At 40.4% G+C, this 18,150-nt stretch overlaps 1 protein-coding gene and 1 long non-coding RNA gene across 11 annotated transcripts in view; one reads left to right on the top strand and one right to left on the bottom strand.

The window, feature by feature from the left end:
- The window catches only part of fbrsl1 (fibrosin-like 1), a 288,396-nt gene that overhangs the window by 69,282 nt on the left and 200,964 nt on the right, over positions 1-18,150 (top strand). For all 10 annotated transcript variants that reach the window (XM_085474425.1, XM_085474432.1, XM_085474424.1 and 7 more), the window contains exon 2: positions 17,513-17,737. In XM_085474425.1, coding sequence (XP_085330551.1) covers positions 17,513-17,737 — 225 coding nt within the window. The remainder of the gene's footprint in view (positions 1-17,512; positions 17,738-18,150) is intronic.
- LOC146696323 (uncharacterized) lies at positions 12,429-12,868 on the bottom strand. Its single transcript, XR_014923223.1, has 2 exons — positions 12,642-12,868; positions 12,429-12,562 (listed from the first exon to the last, which is right to left on the bottom strand). It is a non-coding gene; the product is annotated as an uncharacterized LOC146696323 (long non-coding RNA).

Below are 18,150 nucleotides of genomic sequence, written 5' to 3'. Positions count from 1 at the left end.
CTGATTACTTCCTCCAGCAGCCAGCCTCCTCCCATCTGGTTCCTCATTAATCAGTCTGCTCACAATGTTATCTTTCTGAGGAGTTGTTCATAAGTCAGTGACATGTGTTTGCTGGGTTCTGGTGGGAGGTTTTGGATTTGGATTAGGCTTCCTCTCGGAACTATTTGGAATCTCACAAGAAACACAAAGGGGAGGATCGTATTATAGTGTCGAATACCACGCGTTCTATTTTTGTCTTATTCCACATTAATAACTTTTTGACTGCACAGCAAAGAAGGAAAATTCTAATGACCCTGGATGAGCAAATTGGTTTGCTGCAGCAGCAAAAGAAAGATCATAAATGAGACTTAAGCAAATAGGCGACAATGAACCACACAGAAGACGGCATTAGAAGAAAATAATGAGGGTGGAATATATAAATGAAAGCACTTACGCTTATGTGTATTTATGAAGTTACAGCAGAGCATAAAGAACGTCTGATACACACAGATGCGATTCAGTTTCGCTCACAGATGGTGCCGACTCCGTATGCATTCATACATCACTGTGTGCATGGATGACTAGCTATTAATGTGATATTGTCCTGCAATGTGCAACATGTCACATTGTCTTTATATTATAAATTAGTTCCTTTAGGACATTAAAACTCAGCACACTGATCCTTTCACTCAGTACTCTGCTTGGTTTTCAATCACAGCGTTTAACTTTTTTTAGTACTTTGGCTCATTTTGCTACGGACACAGCACCACTTTGGTGTTCTCTGAGTCATTTAATGGGAAAACTATATTCAGAGCTGCCCTTAACTGGAAGAGACGCTTTAAACGAGGTGAAAATTAGACTCTACCAGTGTTCTTTAAAAATATTTCATGTTACAGTTAGTTCTGAAACTTTGGCCATTGTTGAAATCGAGTGTCATGCCAACATTTCGCTAGAGTGCAAATTATCAGCACCTGTTGTACAGTTATATTTTAAGCACATTGTGAATTTGAAGCTTCTCAGTTAAAACGAGGCATAATCAATACAAACCTGTGTGGGGAAAACACACGTAAACACATGCGATCCCTGAAAACAGCCTCCTAGCTGGCCTTCATCATCATCGTCATCACTGCTGATGACTTGCTGTGTGAGTGTTCCATGTTTTATAAAAGTATGGGGATGAATTTGTAAAAGGTTTACAGCTGCCTAATGCACTGCTAGCAGCTGGGTCTCCAACCTCCTCGTTCACTTTCTCCTTGTATCATTTCAACTAATTATTTACATCCATCAAGAGCGAGTGCTGCGGCAGCTGTCGTACCAGCCTTGACTGCATCAGTCTGTTATCTCTTGAAACCATTTCCATACATCTCCCTCTGTCTCTCTTCCTCCTGGCGAAGCAGTGCGATGTCAAGGCCTCAGGTACGACCTAATGGACCTCCTCTTTTCTCTCCCTGTCGTGCTGCTCTGTACCTCCACAGGATTAAAGTGCACTCGGCAGGGTGCAATTACACCGCGAGCGCCGTTATATCCAAAGTTAAACACAGCCCTCGCTGTCTGCTCGCTAGTCTGCTGCAGGCTGCTGCAGCCTGGAGATAATTGTATTGCTGTCAGCCCTTGGTTGATGAGTTGCCAGTGTAATTGCTTTACGGTTTGACCTCTGGTTTTTCAAACACGCGCCCTGGTCAAGGATCTGCACGGTTCAGATGAGAGATGAGAGAGTGTGTGTGTGTGTGTGTGGTTGTTGGTGGCAGGATCAATATGTTAGTCCTCTAATGCTCTGTGTTACTCCCGAGTCCTCTGTTATTTATTTATTTATGTTTTTACTGTGTCTTAAAGTGCAGTTCTGTGCACAATTAAATTGTTAGGTGTTGCAGTCACACCTAATATTTGGCTGCATTTAGCCTTCACTTGATCCAAAATGCTGCTACAAGAGTTCTGATAAGGACTAGAAAGAAAGACCACATTTCTCCCGTATTATCTTCTCACTGCTTCCCTTTCACTGTAAATCAGGAATTGAATTTAACATCCTTTTCCTCACATACGAAATCTTGCATAATCACACCCGTCATAGTGCCTTATTATCCTAAGAGCACACTTTGGCTTAGTTGTGGTTCCAAGACTTTTGAAAAATAGAAGCAGAGCCTTCAGCTTTCAGGTCCCTCTGCTGTGGAATCCGCTTCTAGTTTGAATTCGGGGGACAGACACCCTCTGTACTTTTAAGATTAGGCTTAAAACTTTCTTTTTTGATAAATTATAGTTAGAGCTGGATCAGGTTACCCTGAACTCTCCCTTAGTTATGCTGCAATAGGCTTAGGCTGCTGGGATGGCTTCCCATGATGCACTGAGTGTTTCTTCAATCATCTCTTCTCAGTCTCTGTGTGCATATACACCACTAGTGCATTTAATCATTAGTCATTATTATTCTGGCGCTCTCTGCCATAGTGTGCCTTTTGTCCTGTCTGTCTGTGCTCTCTTCTCTTTTACCTCACCTCCTCTCAGGGAGATTTTCCCTTCTACTGTCCTGTACTTGCTAATAGGGGGTGATCTGACTGGGGGGTCACTCAGCATTTTTTTGTTCTTTTAAATGCTGTAGGGTCTTTAACCTTCAAGTACATTGAAGTTACTGCTGTTATGAATTTATGCTGTATAAATAAAATTGAGCTAAAATGAATTTAAATAGTCACTACAAGCTAAAAACTCACAAATATATCCAACTAGAACTAACCAAAGAAGCTCTTTAAGATGAACAGATTGTAGAATCAAAGGTAAGGTTGTATTTTTAATAGAAATTTAGTATTGCTGGTGTTTAAGAGCAACAAAGTGATTAGTGTTTATCTTCCAGCATAGCACCATTTGGCAGTTAGCAGGTGGCTCATTAGTGTGAATATTAGCAGCACCTGTGATACTGTTGTCAAACTCTTACAGTTATATTTTAAATGCATTATGTGTTTTAACCTTTTCAATTAAAAGTAGCAATAACAGCTATGAATCTATAAATATGAATAAGTAAGAATTCTATTTAGTGTGAGTACAGTTTTTTTCTCTTTTCACATGGTCTGGTTGTTTAGCTACCAGATGTTCCTCTGCGCTGGTCATAGCTGCTAACTTTTCATGTCTAGTGTTGCTGCTAGTATTTTGCTGAAACAGCTAAAAGTTGTTTTTAGAAGAGAACAGAAGCTTTTTGAGCTACTAGAAAGATAGCCCAAAAGATGCTAAAACATTTGCAATAGTTTTGAACTTTAGCTAAGTTTAGCTAGGTTAAGCTAACAGGCTAAAGTTCAAAGCTATCACTGGAGTTATCAAACTGCTCTCAAAACCTTTATTATGTTCTCAAACTTGACTAATCACTCCTTTGTATTTTCATAAGGAGGGAATTGTGTATCTGTGTTGCAATTAGGTGACACAGCTTCAACATTATATAACAATATTTCAAGGAAATTTGTGATAATGTTTAAGACAATATATTTTAGACCCAACCATTTATTAAAGTGAATAAATTGAAGGACTTTTTTTTCTGGCAATGTTAGTCTAAGTCGTTTATTTGCTTTTGGATAAAACATAAGTGGCTGTTAGTCTCTCTTTCTTGTGTGCCTTCTTAGCCTGGTTCTGCTGGAGGGTGTGTTTTTACCTGGAGTGGTAAAACAAGTTTGTTGTTTCCAACTTTAGCAGGAATTGTTTCCTTGCGTATTTGACAAAGTTCTGTTCTTTGTTGAAGGTCTGGTCCCTTGTACCTAAACCATTTCCATACTATTAAACTGGCTCTCTTTTTAAGGTACTAAATTGTTATTGGAAACTGACTGGAGACTACTCTGTTTGAATTTGTGCCACTGTTGTGCAGTAAAAGTAAACATATATATACATATAGTGGAGATCATAAGGTGGCACTGTTTCACCACACAAAAATAATATCCATAAAAAGCATGGCGTCACCAATAAATAGTTTTACTGAGGAAAGCTCAGATAACTGTGCCTCTTGCTTGTGAAGGTAACAAAAGCAACAACAGGCCAAATCATTTTCTCTGATCTTTATGTACAACGTATAAAAACGTGATTTCATGCTTCAAGCGTATTTTAGTAATACGTGGCTCAGAAGCGGTTAATGGCACTAAAATAATGCAGTTCTGTGTCATCCCTCTAAATGTTTTGATAAAAGATAAAAGACATGATGGGATAATAGGAGCACAGACTGTTTTCACATGTGTGTCATGTACTGAGTTGGCAAGGTCAGCCACTTGAAGCTCTTAAGTGCTGGAGAAGGGGATGTGGAAGAAATTCCCTACTAACACCTGAAGAAGAAAGGTTTTGGAGGTGCGAGAGAGAATCCAGTATGCAAAGCCAACATGTATATATGCCTGTGGGTACATGCAGGGAGTGACTTTTACAAGTGCATATGTGCATGTGTTGGAACACTTTGTCACATAACACTGTGTCATGTATTTGCATTTCAAGTGTATTGCATAGGAAGGAGTGAGAATTCTAGATTGTGTATTTATGTGTGTGAATGGGTGTGTGAAGTGGAAGAAAGATGTTAGTGGAAATTGACACTCACTGTGTTTCGCAAATGTGAGAAAAGAAAGGCTAGAAATTACACTGCTGAGATAATATGGATGGGTGCGTGTGATTGTAGGAGGGAGGCTTTACGTCTATAAACATGGAGCTGTTTGTTCCTGATGGATGAGGGTTCTTTAAATGTGTGCGTGTGAGTGTGTACGCCAAACAATCTCATTCATCTAGCAAACTGTGTGACGGCATCAGTTCACAGCTGACTCAGTGGTTGGGGAGTGCTCTGGGGTGGCTTTTAGCACCACACAGGAGCGCTTGTGTTTTTTGTTGCTTCCGACACGTTGCTTTGCGCTCTCTCTGTGGCAGCTCGTTCTCCTCCCTGTCAAACAAAATCACCATGATTTCTCTTTTGGTATGAATATTCTCCCATTGTAACAAATGCAGATGACAGCTTGGCTCACTTTTAACAAGGACCCCGTTTTGTTACTTGTGCACTTGTGCGATGAATCTCCATTGCTGTGTGCATAAGACTGCATGGTGTGTTCATCAAAGTGAATAATGAAGTCAGTTTTGTTAGTAATTACATGATTTCATTTGGGAGTGAAATAGTACATGTACAACTTCAGGGTTTTATTTGAGGATTGTGAATGTTGGCTGAAGGTCACAAAATCGTGACCTGCTGATATACACTAGAATAGCGACATTACCACTGTTATCAAATTAAAATTAACTAAATAAAATGGAATATTTTAAAATGTAAATGTTAAATCAGTTACAAATATTGCCAAAAAGCTCCATGTGATCGCATTGACTGCTAACAGGAGGACAGTCCTTTATAGCGATTGCTATTGCTACCTCCAACTATTGCTTGCAGCTGGTTAAAGACAACACATTTTCCCCCGGTGACTGGTGGTTGCCAGATGGTCCTTTTCTTTTTTTCACAGTAAAAAAGCCAAACTGAAGCAAGTTTGAAAAGATAACGGTAGCTTAGCTAAGAACTCTGAATGGCCTGTAGAGCAGCAATGCTTCCACCCATGTATTTCAGAAAAAAGAGTAATAGATAAAACCTTAAGTGAAGAGATAAGGCACACTTATGAAGTTCAGGGCCAAATAAAGTAACAACTTGTGTTTTTTTTTTTTTGTATTTTCCCCTTTTTGAGCCTTAGAAAGAAAAAAAATGATTAATTGTTTAAAAAATGCAACACTTTTAAAACTGCTCTTCATCACTCTAATTTGAAAAATGTAGTTTTAACAAAACAGATGTGACACGACAGATAAACAGCAGGGAGTGACATTAGTGAACACCTTATTTGCCAATATGTTGATGTCAGTCGTGTATTGGTCACAACTGATGTCGTACGACTTAGAATTATGTCATATGTTATTATGTAGGCGTTAAATAATGAGAAAAAGGGGCCATAATCATGAGTCAGTCATAGATTAAGAGGCAGAAGTCTTGTATGACGGATAAAAAACAAATATTAACTGAGTGAAGTTTGTTTCTTTGTTTTTCCACATGAGCTTACTGTGATTAAAGGTGAAAGGGTGAGGCAGGTGTACACTGCTATGTTAAACAGGCTCTGTCCTTCATGTAGAGTTTGTGTCAGTATCCTTTCAGGCCTTTACAATGTTGCTTTGGGGCTGTGCTTTTTGACTGGGTCAGCAGGAATGTAGCAGAGGGTTATGATGGACAGACTTTGACACTGAGCAGATTACTTCCTACGATCTGCATTAGTTATAAAATAGATATTACATCTTGGTGGTGTATTGCTTTGACTGCTGAGATACAGTATGAGGCTGCTGGTAGATCTGAGATTTCTTCTCTCCCGTCAGCTATATTCTGCTGGGATTCCTATGCTCTGTCGGCCCCCTGCTGTGTGAACAAAGCCAATCCTCATACTGGTTCAGCTCACAGCACGATGCACTCAAAAATTTGTCTGACGCCAAAACACTTCTGCTACGTTCTGAGGTAGTCGGCGTTTTATAATTGTGTTTTGATTTGACTTTGTAGTGAAACGACACAGAGAACAACTGTCAAAAATAGAGAGTTCAGTAAAACCGACAGAATAATGTGTTTGTTAGCATTCAGACGCTCGCCGTTTATTCTTCTTGAAGAAGCTTGCCATTAATGTCCCTGGTGTGCTTTTAGCAGTTCCACTCATGGAAAAACACTCAACAGTTGGTACAGAAAATATGTTGGGCAGATTTGTTGACAGTGTGAAACCAGCGTTACACATTTATAGAAGTTTTCTGTTATTCCACTCCACCAATGGGAATAGTTGTTGCCGAGGCAACACTTCCTCTCTCTGGAGAATATGAGGAAAGGAGAAACCCAAGGAATGACACCCGGCTGTATTTTGGGCTGTAGTGTGTGGGCTGAGCCACAGAAATCAGGGAGCTTCCTGTGACAATGGGTAGGAGGTTCACAGGACATACTGGCCTCTGTAGAAAGCCACTTTCCTGACAGACAAGCTACTTAGCAGTCTCTAGAAGAGCCTGTGGGAGGTGAAACCTGTGATATCTGGTAGCACACAAGCTCTGATTTAGACTTCAGGGATCAGACTGTTTTGTGTGTGTGTGTGTGTGTGTGTTTGCTGTTTTGTAAGCAAATTTTGTTTGTTGGTGATGTTTGCCATGGCCAGCAATGATTCAAAAACTGTTAGACTTAACAGTCGCAAAACAGAAAGTTGAACAGTTAGTTTTAAAGGTTTGTTTTCTTCTTGGACAACCTGCAAACATTAGATCAGAGGTTTCTGTGAGGGACCATGAAGAAAGCAGGCCCCTGGATGCATGCATCAGCTGCTGCAGAATCAACAAAATGATTAGCAGCTCAGACTGAGGAAGCGAGTCTGACAGCTGAAATAAACTGCTCAGTTGGTGGCAGCCAACTCAGCCAACGCATGAGCTGATGCAGAGTGTAACACCACTAAAGCCTTTTGTGATGTAATCAAGATTATGTTTGTTGAATCTCAAGAAAACACAAATGATGAATAGTTTATTTATGTGTGGATCACCCTCAAAAACACATAACATGAACACAAGGAGTGGATTGGTCTCTACAGTTTGAAATCACAGAAATCAAATCAGACCGTTATTAACAACGTGTCATCATGGTTAATATAGCATGTAAGAATAAATCGACACATGCAGTAATTGCATTATCTGTCACAGTGAATTCTTATTGAATTTCGTGAGTGCATCTCATCCCATATAGTTAATGAACATGTTGATTCATTGCCTATTTAATATTTGGATGCATTTTTGTTGTTGTCCATGGATTGCTGCTCATGTTATTGATTGCTCCTTTTACTTAAAGCAGACACACTGTGTATGTGAAGCAGATAAATGACGAATACAATGTTACATTCTACATAAATGCTATATTTATTGATCACTTGATCATTTGTAGTATTTGTAGCACTACATTGTGAAAGAAGGGCAACATATACCATAAGCACTTGGGAAAGGAGCAGGAAATAATTAATGGATGGATATAGGACAGTATATCAAGACTCACTTGCTGTATTAACACAGTGGCAATGAGGAGGAATCTTGATCTTATCCTTGAAATGCAGAATATGTGTCTGTCGTCTCATATTTCCTCAGTGTTTGTCTGAGGTGTTAAACAGATTTGAAGCCCATGTTTATTGTTGTACTGTACCACCCTGTTATTGCCGCATTCCCGTATTCTTCTCCCTTCAGCACCCGCTGGCCAGATGGTGTCACTCCAGGAGCTAATTCAGCCCTTGAACATGTGTGGTGCACAAACACACTTCCACCAGAATACACAAGCTTGAATAGTACTCAGATATACAAGCACTTCCACATATACTCTAAATATACTCTGACTGCGAAATGTGCAGTGGTACAAGTCAGGGGTAATTTTGGCATTCATTTTGACACCAGCGAATGCTACAAATACTCAAGATACTAAAACACATGCTTTTCATTAATTCACCCTTGACCTCTCACAGTCGCATAAATATTCATCAGCGGTGCATGTTTACATAAGCACATAAACAAGCATTAGGTTGCATAGCAATAAGAAGACTTAAAGGGTAATAAAAGCAGCAGTTTCGTTCTGTGGTCACACACACAGCTAGTTCAAAAACTGCAATCAGATGGGTGCAGAGAACAATAAAAGAGAGGCGCGGGAATGCAGCTGAGAGAAGGAATGGGGAGTTATCACCACCTGCACACACACTCGGCATATAGCAGCATTGCTGTCAAGAGGAATGCCCAAGCCAAGAGCCACTGGAAGAGCACACAACAGGCTCCAAAACTGTTAAAACATCCAGATACTAGAGATCCCCCTTGTGCCTGTTTTCATGCACATTTTCATTTGCTTTTCGAAGTTTGAGAGCAGCTGGTTTCAGTTAATATCTAACAAAATACTTGTTCAGAATTTCAATGGTCTCTTGTTGCTGCTACAAATTGTCACTTGTAGTGCTGCTTATAAAGGAGCCTGTTTGTGTGGCAAAGCAAACTTGACAACCTTAATAGTGCTACAGATATGATACAAAATGTGATCCAAAAGCCACACTTGTTAGTAGCACTAATGGAAGTGCATAGCCATATGGATTTTTACACAATAATGGAAACGTTTGAAAGCTATGATATACAGACATGTTAATGTCAAGGAAAAAAATATTGACAGAGATCTGAAAGAGAGGCCTGCCTGAAGGTTAGCTTCTGTCAACTAGTATAGCTGCATGCTAATCCTTCGTGGCTAAACCCCTACAAATTCTCTTTATTTCTCTGTTCTCACACAACACACCGCATACAGGAAGACTAGCTTACATTAAATAAGAGAAAATACATCAGATCACTTAACAAAAGCTGAAGTAGGTGTGGTGTATTTACTCTATGCTCTAGTGCAGCGTGCTCACTGCAGAAACATGCGCTTTCTCTCGTTCACAGCCTGATAATCTCCTTGGCACAAAAATGTCTTCTCACGTCTTTTACCTTTGAGGCAAGAGCTTTCTGATTGTGTGCTTTGAGGAAAAACAGGGCGTCTGAGTAAATGAGCATATGCTCTAAGTTCACCAAAGGTGCGTTTGATGTAGCTGACAGCAGCATAAACAGCAGGTGTGTGTTCCACTTTGTCTGAACAGTGTCACATGACGAACACTTCTAAAGGGAGCAGGCATGATTAAATCAATCCCGTCTACAACATGACAAATCAAGGTGATTTATTGGACATGCCAAGAGCTGCAATAATGTGTAGAGAATCAGTACAACAGCTGAGCAATAAATCTACACAACCAGACCTCAGCCAGCCTAAAGGCAGCTAAACAGTGCAAAAGTGATGCAACAAAGGACTCTGCTCGCTGCTTTTATCATGTGGAAAGAAAGGCTTAAATTTTGCATTCTTACTAAAAAAATACACAGACACAAGCAAAAGCTAAATTGTGGTGAAAGATCCAGCTCGACTCAACGTTCAGGATCTTTTGGTGACCTGAGAGTTCAGTATGAGTCAACTGGAGAATCAGTCCTGATATAATGACCGAAAATGTGATATTTTCAAGTCAAGCTTCATAAAAAATGTTTGCATAAAAATTTAAATCCATACTTAATACATTGTACAGTGTATTTAAAGGTCTTCTTTTAATGTGTTGTACATTGTTTTTAAAGAGTATATGGAGGTGGGTTTAAATCATGCAAATTTCAGGTATAATTGTTTAAGATTTCTGAAAGCTTATTATAATGATTTTATTATACACCTTCTGGTTGTAGATGTACAGCAGCAGCCACTATTTAAGGTGATTTTTGCACTTTCCAGTCATTTTTAAATGCAGATTTTGTTATCTTCGGGCTTTATCAGTGTGTTAAATACACTTCCTTCCACATAAATTTGCTTGCTTCTTTTCTTATTGATTTAATTGGATGCAAATATGTAAGAGAGATATTTTAGTATTACTACTAAAAAATAGATGCAAGGCACGGGGGTTTCCTCAGGGCAAACAAGGCAATCAGTGCATCATCATCTAAAAGTTAAAACATACCATATCAAAGTGATCACTCTCCTTACATCTTGAACAGCATTCAGTGCCATAAAGCATCTCCAGCTGAGCATCTCCATCATCCTTAAATTACTGCCATCTTGTGCTCACGTGTAATGTGGTCTTTGTCGGCCCCTCCCTGAGCCTGTTCCTGCCAAAGGTGTCCTCCTGTTAAAAGGGAGTTTTTCCTTCCCACTGTCACCAACTGGTTGCTGATAAAAGGTTGTCTGGTTGTTATAAGGTTGTAAGGTGTACCTTACAATAAGAAGCGCCTTGAGGCGGCTGCTATTGTGATTTGGTGCTATTGAATTCAATTGAAATGAATTTTGAATGAATGAATGAGCCTTCATAGAGAAGACTCATATCACGAAGAGGGGACAATAACATCTGCCATGTGAAGTGTGACAAAACAGGCGTGTTAAACAGATATAAGCTCCACCAGCCTGATTAGCATGTATATAAGTAATCTCTTAGTATAACTAGCTGTTTGCCATTAATATTTTAATCCCTCTGTAGATATTGACTGTTAATCATGACACACAGTTCTCAAGCCTTTAAATTTAGCTGTGATTTTTTTTTTTAAATAATATGTTTTAATATGTTTTTTAATTTCAATATGTAGGGCCTGTTTTTCTGAGCTCACAAGAAGCTGTTATTTTACAGATAAATGTGGTCCTGACAGGACAGCCCAACTACAAATACATGATTTTATAGAATACTTGACAATCTTAAACACCTGTGGAAATATAATTTATGTTTAGATTAATGCACAGAGTATATATGGTAAATGGCCTGTATTTATATAGCGCTTTACTAGTCCCTAAGGACCCCAAAGCGCTTTACATATCCAGTCATCCACCCATTCACACACACATTCACACACTGGTGATGGCAAGCTACATTGTAGCCACAGCCACCCTGGGGCGCACTGACAGAGGCGAGGCTGCCGGACACTGGCGCCACCGGGCCCTCTGACCACCACCAGGTGCACGTGCAGGTGTCTCGGACTGTAAAAGAAGAAAAGACACAAAGCTCAGTCAGCTTTAGTCACTTTGCAGCACCTCGGTGAAACGTACAATGCTATTTGGAAGTATATAATTGATAGTTTTCCCACAACTCCATTGAAGAGCACAGGAGCTGTGGCAGCCAGCCCTGCAATCTCTGTGTGGTACCGCTTAATGTCAAGGGAGGTGTACCCTGCAGAGCTCTTTGTGTCTCCTAAATAATTACTAGCCTTAGAAAGAAGAGAGTTCCGTGGAGAAAGCATGATGATAATGTGCACCAGACACTACTAAGTGTCTTCATCTCCCTTTCTCTTTCTGCACACTGTCTATTTTGTGAAACTCTGGCTTGTGTATGCCTCATGAAGACCCCGTTACCCTTTGCAAGAAACCTCAGGGTTGCTGACATTCCTCTGTGCAGAATGCATAAACCCTCCTTTGGGAACTAAACGTGCTTCCACAGTGGATCTCAAGGTCCCAGCATAACCATGTAAAGCCATGCGCTTTATTGTTAGCGGAAAGGAAACCTGTGTTGGATTTTATGCACTTGTACCCACACAGATACACACACATAAACACACTCCACTCCCCATGCAGCCTGGAACAGCAACAAAGCTCTCCCATTCTGTTGCCAGGGTAACGTGGCCGGGTCAAACCAGTCGAGCGGTCTCTCCTGTTCCAGGCTGAGACCCCCCCACCATCACCGTATCTCTCCCTCTCTCTCTGTGTTCGTCCTTTTTATCCTCTCCTCTCTCCCGCTCTTTTGTCAGCCCCACTGCCTCATCATATCTTAAACCACTTCTTCTCTACTGCTGAGGTCACTGTCACTTTTCTATCCTAGGCAGAACAAGGTAAAACGAGAGAGATTCACTACTTTGACCACTAGTTAAAAGCTTCACAGATGAATTGTCACGGAGGAGCAGGGAGGACTCGGCGCAGACTGAAATCTCAGAAAAACAGGTTTATTTACACACTCCAGGTGCACTATATACAGGTGAAGGAGAAGGGGGCCAGGGTTCCCAGGGGTGCAGAGCGGGGTCGGGAAAAGCGTCCAGAGTCTCCAAACCAAACACGAGAAATCTGCATACAGAGAACAAGGGTTAGCACGGAACTTTCACGGACAGAGCTCAAAACTGGCTGAGGCTAAAGTAGCACTGACGAGCGTTATTCAATAGTCCAGCGGCGAGGTGCTCTCAGTCACTGCCTTAAGTAGCGGGAGCAAACAAGGTGAGGAGCCACAGGTGATTGCCTACAGGTGGTGGAGGCCGGGAGCTCACAATGAGCTCCGCCCAGGCAGCGAGCAGAGAGAGAGGAGAGAGAGAAAAGACAAAACATAACATGTAGCCACACAGGGCCAGCCGAGCAGGCACGGGGACCATGACATGAATAGCAAGGCTTTTAACATTGTATAAAAAAGTAGACACGACATCAGGGGAATAAAAGAAGGCTGCAAGTTATGTTTTCATATTAGGCTTGCATAGGCCTTAAAGGTAAAGAAATGCTATGATGAATGTTAGACCTTCACCTGGTGTACACTGAAGTGCACTTTCACCAGCTAGTAAGCTCCGTCACAATTATCTGCATCAGTATTTTATTCTTTTGATTTGTAAATGTTTTTAACAGTACACAGTGTGATACACTGCTCCATTGTGTGCAGAAATAATTTCATAACCATTTCATAAAAGAAAAACCCTACTTCAGGCCTTTGAAATATGGAAATGATATCACAACTAAGCTGTTGCTGGCAGACACGGTGATGAATTACCCTTCTACTCCTGGAGCTATTATAGATCTGTTGTCTGAGGCATGGACTGAATAAATGGAAATAACACACACAAACAATTAAAATCTGTTTATTTAGAATGCAGCAGACATGAGACAGCAATGAGAGCAGGTGCAAATGCTCTAAACAAAATCTAATTGCTGTGTGCTTGAGCTTGAGCTTCTGATAATGCGATTAACAGAAGCTGTAATGCTGGCAAACACAAAACTAGACTGAGAAGCATGACACATTTTTATGTGTAGATCTACATCCTTTACTCTCACTGTAGCGCTGTGTAGTACATTTTGCCTCCATTGAAATGGCATCTATAATTCCTCAGTGGTATGTTGTGAGATCTATGCAAGAGGCTGCAGAAATTAATACATGTTGATATGACTTAACACTGCAATATATTGTTTGCATGCCTCTGGCGATGATCTGCGTTTTCTTTGGAGTGGCAGCTGCTCAGCATACTGCCCTTGAGGCACTGCCACAACCTGCCACACTATATTAGCAAGAAAGTTTGAGTTTTGAGCAGCTGATATTTATTTACTCCTGAGGCATATTTGTGTTTTATTAGTTTGCATTTCACTTGAAACAGACATGTAGCATGAAGGTCAAAGAGATAGTGGTGAGATGTTTGAAGCTTCACCAGATTCAAGTTGGATATGCACTATGTGCGTAAATTGGTGTTGCACCTAGTGTTTGGTTTTCTGGCTTTAAATAAGATGTGTATTTGATCACATGTTAATGGTTTACTGCAGTCAAACTAAAAAGAATGTGCAGCAATGTTATATTCGGTAGTCCTTTCATTTTTAATGATTTAAGGATTCTCTGTTTTCTATTATGTGGATTAGAAAATATCAAAAGAAAACCTCAGTAATATTGCTAGATTTGGTTTAAAGGTAGCTGAGTTTATTATGATAGACAATAATAGATGAAAGTGGCAGGGGAATGGTTCGATTTTGTGAGGGTTTAAAATGTAGAAACAAACTTAATTATGGCTTTTTATCACTACAGGGGAGGATTTTCCTGAAGATAATGCTGATTTTCTAAGCCCACAAAGATGATACCAGTACAGTCAAAAAATGAAAGCTCTTTAAAGACAGATTTAAAATCAATGATTGCCATGGGAGGTCGTCTGTTAGTACCACCTGGATGTTGCATCTTGAGAAATAAATGTGTCTACTCGTGAGGAGAAAAGAGTTACTTTGAGTCGCCGTGTGATATCACACCACAGTGTGAACGTGTGGGCAGGGTAACGGCCGTTTGTGATGGGGTAAATATGTCACCCAGTGGAATAATACAAACTATAAATACCAGCACAATGATTTTAGTCCAGGCATATAAAGTGCATTTTAACTGCAACTATTTCTTGAGCTCTTAACAACGTACCATATGAAACATTCTTACAAGTTGAAGCAGAACCATCACACATGCAGAGCTGGGGTGTTCTTTCAGTTTTAACTTAAAATTTAATTTTCAACAAATTTTTATTTTTTTTATGTTTCCTACAAATTTAGGTTTCTATTAGTTTCTCCTGCAGACAAATACAAATAACATAAGCAGCTCCTTTCCAAGTGAGTCTTTCATCTTGAGGAACTGCCGTTTGGTATTCCACACTCTGCTCCACTTTCTGCAAGTTCTGGTTAGAGTGGCCCAAACCTCACAGAAGATCTCTAAAGCAGCGAAATAATAATGACTGCCAGCTACAGGGGAAGGTGCTGGAGTTGGGTTATATGTAACCATTAGGCGTAATCCTTTTTGCAGAAGCAGTTGGGGGATATGGATATGCGGTGGGATGGCCTGGGACTAGCTGCTTAACATGGATTAAAATTTAAAAATAACAGTGAAAGGATTTTCCACTACTAAAGTGATGAGTGATAGCATCATTCTTTCAGACTTGGCTTGCCCACGCATAGCCTCAGATTGAACCTGAGATCTGTGGTCTCTGGTTTCTTTTACAAACAACCGTAGCACTCATCTTTTTAAACTTGTTTTTGTTTAAGTGTTTGTTCTTGTTGTTTACCATTCCTGTTGTGAAGCACTTTGTGATATTTATCTTGAAAGGTGCTGTGTAAATACTTGACTCGCTTTATTTACTATGCATGAAAAATGATAAATCCAATAAGATTCTACCCCATACAATAAGACTGATACATTAACTGTTTTCTTCTTAACAACACAACAAAACATTGTTGGTCTTATTTCATAAAGGACGTTTATATCCCAGTGAGGTTTACTGTGTAAAGTGACCTTTGGCTCAACAAACAGCTGATTCCTTTCACAATGAAAATGTGATTTCCCTGTGATCGGCAAGTGTTGTACCCACTCTTAAAAGGTGTGAGAGAAGAAATTCTTATACATAGAAAACCCTGTTTTTAAACAGCTCCTTTCATGAGGCGTGGAACTGCAAGCTCTGAAACAGTTCAGCTAGAAATATTTTCAGTGTAGGAAAAACACAATTTATGCAGGACTCCTGGGTTCCAACATAAAGGTGGGTTTTAGTTAGGTTCCTTTCTCTTGGCAGTTACATTTTTGGAGATTGATTTTTGTCCTCCTTTCTATGGGAGTATTGTTTTTTTTAAGTACCTGATACATAAACACCTTTTGTCACGGAAGGTGTCATTCATTAGCAGTTATGAGCCTAATGTGCTACCCATCTGCTAATCTCCCACCTTTGGAGTTGATAATTTGATTATTCATATGGAGCACAGATTCATCTGCAGTTAGGCTTAATGCTGCTGGCTGTGAACAGATGCTGAAATGTGAACTTGCAGCCCTCTGGCCTCAGCTCCATACGGCTTCCAACAGAGACGTGTTGTCCTGTGCCATTCAAACACACAGTGATGACCACCGGCAGCAGGACATCACCAGCTCAGTCTTATTTTCAGATATGGAAATAAGGAGCAGCTGAAGCCCAGGAGGAGGGAACAATTCAGACACTTGACACAGAAGTGAGGCAGACATCAGGGGTTGTCACGGAATAGGACTTGTGCATGTATGCCAACACGTGTGCGCTTTTTTATTTTATCATCTTGGCAATGGCTTTGACTTTACTCACTTGCCAGCTTTATTTGACCTTCCTTTGACCATTTGTGTCTTATTATGTGTTATAAGTATGAGTCTAGAACAGCTGATCTGTGCTATGAGATGGGTTCATAGCCATCTTGAGCTCAAAGCGCAGTACCTTGCAAGGAGGAGTTGTAGAATATGTCTTGTCTGTGCTCCCATTGATTATCCCGCCGGAATTACTGAGGTTTGGTTGTTCATAGAGGCATCAGCAGCAGTTGAGGATCAAACTAGGGCTGCAGTTCATGGGTAATTTCATTATTGATGCTCATTCTTTTTATTTAAATTGCAAACTAAAAAATCCACTCATGTGAGCTGTTCACCCATCTCTCCTTAGAAACTCAGTTGTTTGTGGCAGCTTGAAGAGATCCTGAGGCTGAGCATATGTGAAGGCTAACCATCAAACTTTACCTCAGCAAAACCTTTTAACATAGAATATTATTCATCTAACGTTTCGTACAGTTTTACCAGTGTAGTGACTTCAGTAACAAAAGCCGCAGCCACGTGGCTCTGTTATACGTGTTGGGCATAAAATTGGGGAGGTGAGGACGAGCTACCGCTGTATAACATACCAGCAACTTAGAAACTGTCTTTAAATTCCAATAAACAAACACTGCTTTCATACAGGGCATTGCTGAAGCATGAAATCAACAACTAACAAGGTTAAAGGGGGAGACTGTGTGGTCATAGACTAAATGTAAAGCTGCTGTATTTTCTCCAGTGTGTGTTAAAGCAGCACTTCATATCACAAGCTCATTATATCTGAACCATAAAGTGATTATAGGCTCCAGTAAGGCATTGTTCTGCTGCTGACAGGATTAAATATGACTTTAGAGAGAGGGAGCGTCACTGCTCTCTGCTCAAGTGTTTGCTTGCTTTGTATAAGCCAGAAGTGAAAGGGGCCGCACACTTGACTATTTGCCAGCTGCGGTACACCCTCCCTCTGTTCTTTTGCACATTTATCTCCTGCCAGTTTGTATATCCATCTAGACCTGTCTGCTTTGTTCTCGTTGAAGGATTCAAAGAAAATCCTTGAGACACCAAAGGCTGTAAATCTCAGTGTGACACTGATCAGTATCTGTCATTCAGTGCAAGCACAGAATTATTTGAGATTCACTACTGCTGACTTGATCTAGTTTAGTTTCTTTGATTAATACTACGTAATTGCCAAGTTCTAACAAAATCTTTTTCTGCAGAAGAAGAGTGGAGTTGTGAAGACGCAAGAGAAGAAGGAGAGGTGGAAGGAGAAAAAGGCGGCAAAGCGTCAGAAGAAGGAGGACGAGGAGGTGGAGGAGGAAGAGGAGAATGTTCAGCCAGTGGTGGATCCCCTGGAGAACGGCTTCCTTCATCACGCCCAGCGGGAGCAGGAGAGGATGAATGAGAGGCTGCTGAAGAAGACTTACTCCAAGAAGAACAAAATGGTTAGTGTGTGCCTGCACGGCATTTTAAAGTCAAAATATCCCACTGGCTACAAGTTCAAGTAAAGTTACAAAGGTTGCATGCATGTTGCATGGATTCTTGGCTTGTGTTTTGCTGACAACAGAACAGAGACTTGCACTCTGTCCATGAAGGAAGAGGAGGCGGATGCTTGGGCAGAGTTTGAATCTAATTTAAAAGGCAGACTGCAGACTGTCTTTTTCTCCAGATGCTTTCCATCCTTATCCAAATCTAATGTAAAATTTGAAGATGTTGAGGGAATGGATATTATTGTCAGCTGCTTTACTGATTCTTGCGTTCACTGGGACTTTGCAGTGTTATGGATGTCGCTTTATGTAGGAGACATGAGTTATCTCTGTCAATGAGCAAACCTTATTCAGTGTCCAGAACTAGAGAA

Source organism: Copadichromis virginalis, linkage group LG12 (assembly GCF_057382275.1).
Source record: "Copadichromis virginalis isolate Kocher_CV1m ecotype Utaka linkage group LG12, C_Virginalis_male_GT1.1, whole genome shotgun sequence".
Lineage (NCBI taxonomy): Eukaryota > Metazoa > Chordata > Actinopteri > Cichliformes > Cichlidae > Copadichromis > Copadichromis virginalis.
This window is presented reverse-complemented; position numbering and strand designations above follow the sequence as displayed.